Here is a 12,401-nt window from a genome sequence, read left to right as displayed (position 1 = left end):
CCATGCCTTCATCATCCTTGGCTAGTTAACCCCAATTTATCCTTTTACCCAAGTTCAGAAGCCTCTTCAGGAGTTGCCTCTCTACTCAATAGGTTAGATCAGCTCCTTCCCCCACAACAAATGCTTATATTACCCTATAGTTTTGTTTCACAATACGTATTGCAGATTATAAGTATACACTTGTATAGGTGGTTATTTGTTTATTTCTCTCCCTCCCAGTAGACTGTAAGCTCCAGAAGGGCAGGAGTAGGGTCTGTTCTGCTCACTGTTGGTTTTCTGGCACTAGCAGTGTACTGAGCACATGATAGGCATTTAGTAAATATTTATTCTTACCATCATTCACTTTTCTTACCTTCCTCTTTCCTGTCTAAATTCCAACGATCCTTTATGGCCCTGTTCAACTTTTCTCCAGGGAAATTTCCTCAAGCAAGAGAAAGCAAGAGAGTCCACGCTTGTGTGCCCTTAGAAATTATCTACCTCTAACCCCCCACGACCACTCCTCTGAGGGCAGTGTAGAGAAACACTCTTGGGTTTCTCCTTTGATATTCACACAAAACCCTTCTGTAACCAAACGTGGGTTTCCTTTTCCTCACATTAACCAATTTTCTGGCACTAGCTCAGTAGCATTCATTTCAGCTCGGACACTGTCTACCTGAAGTTAACATCAGAACCCACAGGTTAAGTAAGAGCTCATTCCACAAGATTGTCCCCACTTCAGATGCCAATACCAAGCCCCAGGTTGTCACCTGTACTTCTATAAACCAGGGTTCCCATGACCCCCTCTTTAGGTTCGATAATTGGCTAGACTGGCTTCCAGATCTCAGGGAACATTTACTGGTTTGTTGTATGATAAAGGATATACAGATGAGCAACCAGTTGAAGAGATACACAGGAGCTCCTCCCTGTGGAGTTGGGCGTGCCACCCTTCTGGCATATGGATGTGATCACCCACCCGGAAGCTCTCCAAGCCCTTTAGTTCAGGGATTTTTTTTTTTTTTTTTAATGGAGGCTTCATCATGTAGGCATGATTGATTGTTAATTTAATCTCTCCCCTCTCCCTCCCCAGGGGACAGAGGATGGGAGAGGCAGGGCTGAAGTTCCCAAGCTTCTACTCATGGCTTGGCCTTCCATCCTGAAAGCTATCCAGGAGCCCACGAAGAGGTGCCTCCTTAGGACCAAAGTTGCTGTGGTCACCCAGGAAATTCCAAAGGATTTAGGAGCTCCGTGTCAGGAACTGGGGTCAAAGGCCAAAAATTGAAACAAAAGATGTCTCACACTTTGATTGCTTAGGACATTACAAAGGTTTTAGGGGCTCTGGCCAGGAACTCATTTTACCACAACATCGTAGGCAGCATAGAGATCTTTGCTGTCTGCAGCCTGAAAGAACAGGCCACAGAACATGAAGCAAGCCTGCTTCCTCCTTGTCTGCTCAGCCTAGTACAATGCTGGGCTGATGAAGAAAGAATGGAACTTGGTATACCAATGTGGAGCTTGCCTACCCATCTGTCTCTAAAGACCTCTGGGATCTATCCACTTCTCTGTGAAAGAGACATCATGCAACTATTTACTCATTCACTTATTCAACAGGGGAAGAGGTATAGCATATTGGAACTCTGTACTCTTAGAGCAGTTACTTCACTTCTCCAAGACCTATCTTTCTCATCTCTAAAATGGGGCTAAGGGCACTACCTATCTCATAGGCTATGTTGACAATGAAATGAGACAATTTTCAAAAAGGGCTTAGCACAGTATTTAGTACATAGCAAAATAAATGTCAGCTGCTGTTATAGCTTGAGCTATAGCTGGGTACTGGCATAAATATGAAGCTGAATTACATATAAGGTCTAGTAGGGAAAAGAGAAAAGAAAGCAGATCATCACTAGATAATAAAGCGTGATCAGTTCTACTAGAGAGACAAGCAAGAGGTAAGGGTGAAAGGTTCTAGGGTCTCCAAACATACCAGTCTCCCTTGCAGATAGATTTTTCTGTGTGTAAGGAAGGTAAGAGTGGAGTGGGGTGGGGCTCTATCTGTCCCAAAGATCTAAGTTCTTTCTTCCCTGTGTAGAGATACTATGAAGGAGTGACTCTGGCTTCAGTGGTGGTAGTGGGGGAGGTGCTCCAGAACACTGCCCACCCCACCTCCGTGCCTAAACTAATCCTTCATTCTTACATTGGAAGGCTCATAAAGCTGGAGGAGCTGGAACGAGGTAAAGGAAAGGTATTCAAAGGTAGGAGGTATGTGAGATGTGCTGTTTGTAGGATTCTTGTGTTTTTCATTTTATTATTCCTCAGTATATGGTGAAGCTTCTTTTGAAATGCAGGCTGATTTATCTGAGCCAGGGGACCCCAGGAGAGGTCAATGTCCACAGCTGGGCAGGGAAAAGAGCACCCCCTTTTCCCCCTGGGCATGTGAGGTACAAGCTGTGGGAATTAGTGGTGGGGTGGGGAAGCAGAGTCAGGACTGTAGCCCTCATTCCAGGTGCCCCAGCTGGTGGCCCTCCTCCTGGGCTGCTGAGTGAGGTCCGGATGTCAGAACCTTTTTCCAGAGGATTTATTTTAAAAATTTTTTTTAATATTCATTTATTTTTGAGACAGAGACAGCATGAGCAGAGGAGGGGTAGAGAGAGACAGGGAGACACAGAATCCAAAGCAGGCTCCAGGCTCTCAGCTGTCAGCACAGAGCCCAACACGGGGCTCGAACTCATGAGCTGTGAGATCGTGACCTGAACCAATGTTGGACGCTTAACCGACTGGGCCACCCAGGTGCCCCTCCAGAGGATGTATTTTAAAAAAAATGTGTAATGTTTATTTTTGAGAGAGAGACAGTGAGTGAGGGAGAGTCAGAGAGAGAAGGAGACACAGTATGCGAAGGAGAGTCAGAGAGAGAAGGAGACACAGCATGAGCAGAGGAGGGGTAGAGAGAGACAGGGAGACACAGAATCAAAGCAGGCTCCAGGCTCTCAGCTGTCAGCACAGAGCCTGACACGGGTCTGGAACTCATGAACCGTGAGATCATGACCTGAGCCGAAGTTGGACGCTTAACTGACTGAGTCACCCAGGTGCCCCATGATTACTCCACAAACAAGGCCCAGCCCAGCCTTCACCATGCCGAGCTCCTGGTGATTCTCCCTGACTTCCGTCTGTTTGACATGTGAGCAGCTCAGCCTGGAGGAGGGGCTGGGGTTTTGTGTCCTGCAGTACTTAAGGCAGGAAGGATCAAAGGAGCATGGAGCGCTGACTGTCTTCCTGCATCCCACATCATCTCATCTCACCTTCCAACATACCTGTTAGGCTGGCATTATTATCTCCCTTTTATAGAGGAAGAAACTGAATCTCAGGTTAAGGGCCTTGCATGTGACATTTGACATCATCAAGCATCACTGAGTTCCTTCTTAGATCACAGCAATTCTTTGCTACTGACAGCTACTCAGTAAAACCTGAGGTTCTCACAATAGCCTGCAAAGTTCTGTGCACTGCCTTTCCTCTCTGACCACCTCACGTGTACCACCCCCCCCCCCCCCACACATATATACACACGCTCACTGCTCCAGCCACATTGGCTTCTCTGCTATTTATTCCAAAATATAACAGACACATTCCCATGTTCCCACCATAGTCTTTGCTCAAGCAGTTTCTTCTGTCAGAATATTCCTCCTCACCTCCAAGTCTGTGCTCAAACCTCCTCTCCTCAATAAGACTTCCCTAGATATTTTAAATTCTGCAAAGTGCTTCCTACTCCCACCCCCACTTTTTGTAGCACTTATCTCTCAACCTCCTATATGACTTGCTTATTTATTATACCTATTTGCCCTTTCTCCCTTCACCAGAATGTAAGCTCCACAAAGGGAAAGGGATCCTTATCGTGTTCTTGGATCATCACCAACCCTTAGAACAGCCCGCGATATTTTGCCGGTTCTCAGTAAGTCTGTGTCCTGTGAAGGACCGAATGAATGAATACTGAGACCCAAGATTGCGGGCGGTAAGCCTCTGGGCTGCTGATCGCTGGAGGGTGTGAGAGGCATTGAGAGTGCTCCCAGTGGCCACCCCCGGCAAACGGCCCTCCAAGGAGGCACTCGAGGAACTACATTTCCCAGGAAGCTCTGGGTCAGGGGCGTTGCGGGTGCTGCCGGGAAGTGCATACGTGCCAGAAGCCAGGTCCGGTACCGTGAGGATGGCAGTTCAGCAAGGTGGGCTGTCGGCTGTGTTGCTGAGGACACTGGGGGAGGGTCGCGTCGCGGGGAACCTTCCCGACCTGAAATGCCAGGTGGGACCCAGGCTTGCGGCTCCGCGGAAAGATGGATGGGCTCTGGGCAGAGGAGGGGGCACCTGCGATGGGGAATGAGCCATTTCAGCGCTCGAAGGAGGGTCTGGCGGGGAGGGGCCGCGCATGGGTCACTTCGAGACGGGGTGCTGTCCAATAGGTTCCTCCCGCTTCCTCCTCGTCACCTCAGCGCATCTACCTGACTCATGTCCGCGGAAAAGCCTTACTGCCCGCTTTACAGATGGGAACATCGAGGCCTGCGGAGAAGGGTCTCAACTAACGACCTACAAACCCCTTATATGACTGTCCCCCAGACAAAACCCTCAGCTCGTGTCTAGTTTCCCCAAGACAGTAGGGTCAGGCCTCAGGAGTGGGGTGGAAGCTGACCCACTCTCTATGCCCTCAGTATTCCCCCTTTCCGGTGTGGTGCAGCAGTATGCCTGGGGGAAGACAGGTTCTAACAGTGAAGTGGCTCGGCTGCTGGCCAGCAGTGACCCGCTGGCCCAGATCTCAGAGGACAAGCCATATGCAGAGGTGAGACCTGGGTTGTGTTTGACTTTACCAGCAGGTGAGACCAAGGGGTTCCTTCACTCAGAGGGCCTGGGGCAAATCATTTAGGTCAGCTGGGAGAGGGAGGCAGCAAAGAGGGAGGGAAGCCCTCTTGGCTCTTCAGATCTGGGCAGGCAATGAATCCAGATGGTAGCACCAAAAGAAGAGAGGTTTTGTCATAATTGGCTGGGATTTCTGGTATCTTCCTTCCCCCAAGAACTACCAGCACTTACTGAATTTTAATTCAGCCCTCTTTGACAATTAAAACTTTGACTTTTACATCTTAATAACCTAAAATATGTATTTTTCCTGCCCATTTAGGTGAGATAAAGCCAAAATATAAGGCCAAAGGCCTCTACTTCTGAGACTGGAATAAATGAATGTTAACCCTTCTCAGAGGCATTTGAGAGCTTTTTAGTGACCTTGACAGTGCAGGTGTCATTCTCCTGATCGGACAGATGAGAAAATTGAGACCAAGAGATCAGAAATAACCAACCCAGGCTTCCACAGCCGGTTGGAGGCAGAGCCTGAATTGGGTCTCCTGACTCCTGGTATGCTGGGGTCTGCTGCCTTCCTGTATGTCTGTGATGGCATGAGCATTTATGCCCAGGCCTGGGAGGCCTGTCTCGGGATTCAGGTTGGTGGTGTCCGGTTTTTCCTTTTTCCCTCCCAAGTTTTATGTTTTTCCAGTTGTGGATGGGGTGCCATCCCCGAGGAGATGCCAAGATCCTTGACAATCGCATCTCACAGAAGACCCTAGGCCAGTGGATCGCTGAGAACCAGGACTGCTTGGGCTCAAAGGTCAAGGACACCTTTAATGGCAAGCTGCCCTTCCTCTTCAAAGTGCTCTCGGTTGAAACTGCCCTGTCCATCCAGGCACACCCTAACAAGGTACAGGATTAGAGTGGAGTGCAGAGGTCAGGGTACAGAAGAACTCAGGTCAAGGCCCTCCCACTACTTTTACTGCTGCTTTTACCCCACCCACGTGCCACACTCCAGCCCAAAGCTAAATTCAGGCTTGACGACTCCCAATTTAGCTCTGGAAGGCCAGATGCTGGTGACACATGCTGGCAGCTAAGTCTAAGCGGACAGCTGACCAGCCTGTGCCCAGGGAGTTTCCTGGGTTCCCCTCATCCAGCCCAGGACTACTCTATCTGCTGTTTTCCCACCTGGCTCTCTCAGAAAGTTTGCCTTCCAGGGCAAGGCAGGCACCCTAACTATTGCCCCAACTCCTAGGCATTTGTGTGTCCAAATTTCTCATTTCTAGATGGGCAGAGTAAGACCCAGAGAAGACAGGGATTTAACCAAACTTGCACAGCTTGTTAGTGTCTGAGCTTGACTTGGTGTTGGGGTTTCCTGATTTGCAGTCCAGGCCCTGAGTTTCTGCATTATGCCCTGACTGGGCTCATTGCCAAAAGTATGAAGCCACTGCTTTCTGGTGACCAGGGCAGGTAGAGAGCAAGGGCTGGGTGGGACTGGTGTCCTGCTAGGTATGATGACTGCACCTTGACCATCCTCCTCTTCCCTTTGCCATCCCACAGGAGCTGGCAGAGAAATTGCACCTCCAGGCTCCACAGCACTACCCCGATGCCAACCATAAGCCAGAGATAGCCATTGCCCTCACCTCCTTCCAGGGTTTATGTGGCTTCCGGCCAGTTGAGGAAATTGTGACATTTCTGACAAGTAAGACTGGGCAAAATAGAACATGCATATTGGGCCTACGGTGCATAGGCAACCCAGGGCAGAGCTGGAATAGTGGCAGAGAACAGAGACTAAGTGTCACAGTAATTGAGGGCCTGCTTAGCCCTATGAATTTTTTTTTTTTAATTTTTTTTAATGTTTACTTATTTTGAAGGAGAGAGAGCCTGAGCAGGGGAGGGGCAGAGAGGAGACACAGAATCTGAAGCGGGCTCCAGGCTCTGAGCTGTCAGCACAGAGCCTGATGTGGGGCTCGAACCTACGAGCCGTGAAATCATGACCTGAGCCGAAGTCGGATGCTTAACCTACTGAGCCACTCAGGAGCCCCTGGCCCTATGAATTCTTAAAGCCACTGGGGTGGACCTGTGAGACCAGGCTCAGGTATGGTTGGTAGGGCTGGTGGCAAGCAGTTGGTTTTCACCTCAAAGTTTGCTTAGCATTGCCTGGCTCCTTGGTTAGGGATGGGATAGGGAGGCCTCTTCCGACTTCCCACTCGTGCGGGTTCCACCTTGCCATTCCTGATACGGGCCCTGGCATGGCCTTCCTGCAGAGGTGCCCGAGTTCCAGTTTCTTATTGGAGATAATGCAGCAACACAGCTGAAGCAGAGCCTGAGCAGTGACTCCCAGTGTGTGGCCTCTGCTCTGCAGAGCTGTTTCTCCCACCTGATGAAGAGCGAGAAGAAGGTGGTGATAGAGCAGCTCAACCTGTTGGTGAAGCGGATCTCCCAGCAAGGTGGGTGTTGTAGGCCATGCGGTGCCCCCGGCCTGCACTGCCCCAGCATGGGCACCAGGCACTGAGGAGGACAGGGTTCTCAACCTCTCTGCTCAAAGTGTATCACCAAAATGGGCCTTAGATGACTTCGATGGTCTGTTAGTAACTGAGCGTTTCTTTCCTAGTCTTTGTTTCTCTAGACGGCTGGAGACAGAGTGGCCTGGAGGACTTTTAGGAGGTCTTCCACCTAGGCATTCTGAGATTCCCCCAGCCTTACAGTTGTTCTCCATGGATGGATTTATACTTTGGGCCTAGAAAGTAGGAAGGGTACATGGGGATGCTCATCCTCCTCTTCTCCAAAGGCCTGAAGCCCAGAGCTTTCAATCAGATCTTTTTTTAATTACATATATAGATATAGATAGATAGATAGATAGATAGATAGATAGAGATATATTTCCTTAAATAGCTGCTCCGTGCCCAACCTTGTGCTAACTAAGGAGGGTTCAGGAAATGACTGATGGGCGTGGCTGTCACATTTGGGTCTGGAGGTTAGTACAAGCAGTATAAAACAAGGCAGAGTGGATTCCAGCTCTGAGCCTATGTGACACACATGATGAGGCCCCAGCCCCTTCTCCAGGCGACCCCAGAGCTCTTCTGGCTCTCTACACATTTCTCCTGTCACCTCTGAGCCATAGGGAGCTCTTTTACCCAAACATACTGTTTTCTTTGGATTCTTTTGCTTTTGGTGTTTCTGCTTGCATGCCTCCCCTTTATACCTATTTGCCCGTTCTCCCTTCGCCAGAATGTAAACTCTACAAAGGGAAAGGGATCCTTATCTTGTTCTTGGATCATCACCAGCCCTTAGAACAGCCTGCGATATGTTGCCGGTTCTCAGTAAATCTGTGTCCTGTGAAGGACCGAATGAATGCATACTGAGACCCAAGATTGTGGGCGGTAAGCCTCTGGGCTGCTGATCGCTGGAGGGTGTGAGACGCATTCAGAGTGCTCCAAGTGGCACTCACGGCAGAATGGGATACTCTTGCTGGGAGCTCCCAGGACACCCTGTTCATATGTGAGGTGTAGCACCTATGAGTCTATATCACCACATGCATCACCTGGGTTTTCTCCAGGCCAGGAATCTGTCTCCTTGAGACTGTGTTCCCAGTGCTTAGCACAGAACAGACATTCAGCATGTCTGTGTATGAAGGCTCAGAACCACCCTCCAATCCAGAGCAGCCAGTTCCTTCACTGTGACACTGACACATTCAGCTTTTACTTACTCATGCCCTCCCCACTTCTCTGCACACTCAAGAAATCTCAGCTCACCACCCTCCCCTGCCCCAATTTTCAAGACTTCCCTCACTAATCTAGCCCAGGCTGAGGTCTCCCTCCCCTGGTCAGTCTCCAGGACACAGTTTTGGCCCTGGGCTCATTCTGCCTCTTGCTCTCTGGGGTAATCAACCATCTTGGTTTGTCTGGGACTTTTTCTGAGACATGTTCAGTGCTGTGAAATAGAAAGGCCTGGGCCAACTGGGGCAGTTGGTCACTCCACATGGAACTCTTGGGTTATCCCTTAAATAGATTGAGATTCTACAGCAGTGGTTCTCAATTAGGGAACACTGGCAACTGTCTAGAGCATTTTTTGTTTCAAAACATGGATTGGGGTGCTAGTGCTATCTTGGTTGTAGAGGCCAAGGATGCTGCTAAGCATACTGCAATGCACAGGACAGCCTCCACAACAAAGGATTATCTGGCCCCAAACCTTAGCTCTTCCAGTGTAATGCTGAGCATATAGACGGTCAGAACAAGGGAAAATGGCACCTCTGTGGGCTGGAAGATCAAGGAAGGCCAGCCCACAAAGGGTGGGGATGTGGCTAGACAGACACACCCACCAGTTTCTAGATTTCTGAGGGTAGGGACTTCCCCAGGACTTGGTGGCCGCGGTGGGGCTGTAAACACCACTGGGGGTTCCTAAATGGCCTTGGGGCACTCTGACCCTCAGTGGCTGCTGGAAACAACATGGAGGACATCAATGGGGAGCTCTTGCTGCAGCTGCATCAGCAGTATCCAGGTGATATTGGATGCTTTGCCATCTACTTCCTGAACCTGCTTACCCTGAAGCCAGGAGAGGCCATGTTTCTGGAGGCCAATGTGCCCCATGCCTACCTGAAAGGAGGTGAGTCACATTGTTTTTTTTAAGATTTTTTTTTTTAAATAATCTCTACACCCAATGTGGGGCTCAAACTCACAACCCTAAGGCCAAAAGTTGCACGTTCCACCAACTGAGCCAGTCAGGCACCCCTAGATGAGCAACGTTTTAGCAGTGAGTCTACCAAGCCTACCAAGCCTTGCTTCCTCATTTAGATAAAAGGGGGAGGGGGTGGTCAAGAAGAGACCTTTAAGGTCCCATCCAGCTCTGACCTCCCAGGGTTCCTGGGGTGGGCAGGGAAGTAACCAGTAGGGATGGAGAATGACAGCTTTGTGTTATATACTGCTTGACTCTTCACACCCTTTGAGGTCCCAGTACTCTCACGCTGAGTCTTATGTGCACGTGTGGTTAACAATTTGAACCCAGGCTATAGGATAAGGCTGCTGTTCTCTCCCCTACGTTATGCTACCTTTACATGTGTCTTTACCCAGAGATTTTTATGCGAAAATACATTCTCACAGAAAGGTGTCACATTTTGACTCTTGGCTATTTGTCCACTCATGGACAGGATTCTGTGGTAGAATAGTCTGGGGAGGGTTGGGGCTCCCCCAGGGGCTAACGTGACTGACAACATGCAGGTGACCTACCACCTGTATTTAGTATCTCATATCTTAGCCCATTCTCCCAGATTATACATTTCACACGTTTTACCCAACGTTAGGAGGCCCGGCCCTGGAGAGTCTAAATTCAAGGCATCCTTCATCAGGTTAGTGCATGACAACTGTCTGTCCCTAGACTGCGTGGAGTGCATGGCGTGTTCAGACAATACTGTTCGTGCTGGCCTGACACCCAAGTTCATCGATGTGCCAACTCTGTGTGAAATGCTCAACTATACCCCCAGCAAGGACAGGCTCTTTCTTCCAACACAGAGTCACGAAGACCCCTACCTCTCTATCTATAACCCCCCTGTGCCAGACTTCACTGTCATGAAGATGGAGGTGAGTGGGGAGGGTGGGGATGGTGGCAGCTATGATGGGTGTCTTTGTGTGGCATGAAAAAGCCTGGCAAGGGGCACCTGGGTGGCTCAGTCAGTTGAGCATTGGACTTCAGCTCAGGTGGTGATCTCATGGTTCATGCCCCACATCAGGCTTTGTGCAGACAGTGTGGAGCCTGCTTTGGATTCTGTCTCTCTCTGCCACCCACCCCTGCTCATGCTCTCTCTCTAAAATAAACATTAAAAAAAAAAAAAGAAAAACCCTGGCAAGGTCCACAATGTGGCGTGTACCTGGGGCTGGTTTTCCTTTCTGTTAAGCTCACTTGGTGGGGGGTACGGGAGGCATAGCCACAGGACCTACCCACTCTTCTTTGTACCAGAGACCGGATGTGGGCCTCCATGCTGACAAGAGCCTGAGCATTGGGGAAGATAACTGAGCGCTCCTCTCACTGTCTTTGGGGTTGTCCTGGGCCCACTGTGAGCCGATAGGAACAGAAAGTGAAGCGCATCATCCTGCTGTTTGTTTTGCCCAGGTCCCTGGCTCCATCACTGAATACAAGGTCTTGGCAGTGGACTCGGCCAGCATCCTCCTGATAGTACAGGGAAGAGTGACAGCCAGCACTCCCACAGCCCAGACACCAATCCCCCTGCAGCGTGGTGGGGTGCTCTTCATTGGGGCCAATGAGAGCGTCTCACTGAAGCTCACTGTGCCCGATGACCTGCTGATGTTCCGAGCCTGCTGCCTGCTGTAGAGACCACAGCCTGTCTGGCTCTCCTCTGACAGTTACCCTAAATCCTAGCCAGCCTCTCAGGCCCAGCTCAAACCCTTCCCTGTTCTGGACCTGGGTGTGCGCTGGAAGAGCTGGGGTAGAGTAGCAAGCTTGAAGGTAGTGCCTCCTGAGCAAGCCTAGGACAAACCATCATCTTTCTCTTGGGAGAAGGACCCCGATGAGAACTAAGAGCAGACACTCCCCTTGTATTCTCACCATACCTCAGCCAGGCTGTCCTCAAGGCAGGAGGCAGCAGCTGTTCCAGCCTATGGCATTAAGCAGGCTGCTAAAATCTAGTACTATTTCAGCATCACTCACAGCAAAAGGATAGGCCATTTCTAAGAACAGGGTTCTGGCCCTGGGACTGCCCATTCCCTCAAATGCAAAGGAGGGAAAAGAGTAGGCCTATGGACTCATTACTCATTGCCACCCTCTGACTCTGTCAAAGCAATTAAAGATCACTGTGTTGAGGCTGATGTAGAGCAGTCAACCTTTAGTGTTCCAGGATAGAGCCCTTTCTGGATGTCCAGTTTTTGCTTTAATTTCTGCTTTTAAGAGCTCCCTGTGGAGGGCAGGCTGGACTTCAGGGCCCTTTTATAGGAAGGGCAGCCGGCTTCAGCCTTAGATGCAGAGCTTGCAGGCAGGCCTTGAGTCCTACATATGGGGAAGGTGGATCTAAAGACAGGTACTGTCAGTGTAAGATTCTCCTCTCCAATGTTTCAGTTGGCCTTAGGGCCAGGATCAGCAGTTAAGGCCAGCAGACTGGACCTGGCCACACTTGTCATTTACATACCATCCAGCTGCTTTCAGGCTACAGTGGCAAAATTTAGTAAATGCACCAGACTGTAGGGCCTGCAACACCAAACATACGGACCAACCCTTCCGAGTTTGTCAGCCACTTCTCTAGAGCACATTCAGTCACTGTATACACAGGGATTTGGGGTCAGGGCAATCCAGTTTGTGTTGCGAAGAGAAACCTAGCTACTTTTTCTAAACTGGCAGGAAATATATAGGGCGTCTGCTCTTCCCGTGCCTACCCTCTAGTCTGCAAGAGGTGGCACAGCTGTCTGTTCTGCCACTGAAGTACCTGACTGCAGTCCGAGATCCTGTCACCTCAGACTTAGCAGAGAGCCAGGCTGTTGGCTCCTTCCTGTGGGGTAAGGGTTTAGACTGGCACAAAAGGATCTTCTTGGGCTACTGCCCACACTAGACCTCCTATACAATGGAAATCTAGGAAACTACCTTCAAAAAAGTTCTGGCCAATCTGT

General features: G+C 49.9%; 1 protein-coding gene across 5 annotated transcripts in view; it reads left to right on the top strand.

Moving 5' to 3' along the window:
* MPI (mannose phosphate isomerase) overlaps nt 1–12,401 on the top strand; it is a 14,710-nt gene extending 2,309 nt beyond the window's left edge. Inside the window, exons 1-10 of one of the 5 annotated variants that reach the window (XM_042941397.1) lie at nt 1,067–1,595; nt 2,066–2,235; nt 3,828–4,187; nt 4,668–4,795; nt 5,501–5,701; nt 6,352–6,493; nt 7,059–7,241; nt 9,223–9,396; nt 10,165–10,367; nt 10,897–12,401. In XM_042941397.1, the coding sequence (XP_042797331.1) occupies nt 4,172–4,187; nt 4,668–4,795; nt 5,501–5,701; nt 6,352–6,493; nt 7,059–7,241; nt 9,223–9,396; nt 10,165–10,367; nt 10,897–11,115 (1,266 nt within the window). In that variant the 5' untranslated portion in view covers nt 1,067–1,595; nt 2,066–2,235; nt 3,828–4,171 and the 3' untranslated portion in view covers nt 11,116–12,401. Of the gene's footprint in view, nt 1–1,066; nt 2,236–3,827; nt 4,265–4,667; nt 4,796–5,500; nt 5,702–6,351; nt 6,494–7,058; nt 7,242–9,222; nt 9,397–10,164; nt 10,368–10,896 lie in introns of those variants that run through there. The other 4 variants (XM_042941398.1, XM_042941396.1, XM_042941400.1 and 1 more) reach the window with 4 other exon arrangements.

Source organism: Panthera leo, chromosome B3, assembly GCF_018350215.1.
Source record: "Panthera leo isolate Ple1 chromosome B3, P.leo_Ple1_pat1.1, whole genome shotgun sequence".
NCBI lineage: Eukaryota > Metazoa > Chordata > Mammalia > Carnivora > Felidae > Panthera > Panthera leo.
The sequence above is the reverse complement of the archived record's forward strand: the minus strand, read 5'-3'. Positions and strand labels throughout refer to the sequence as shown.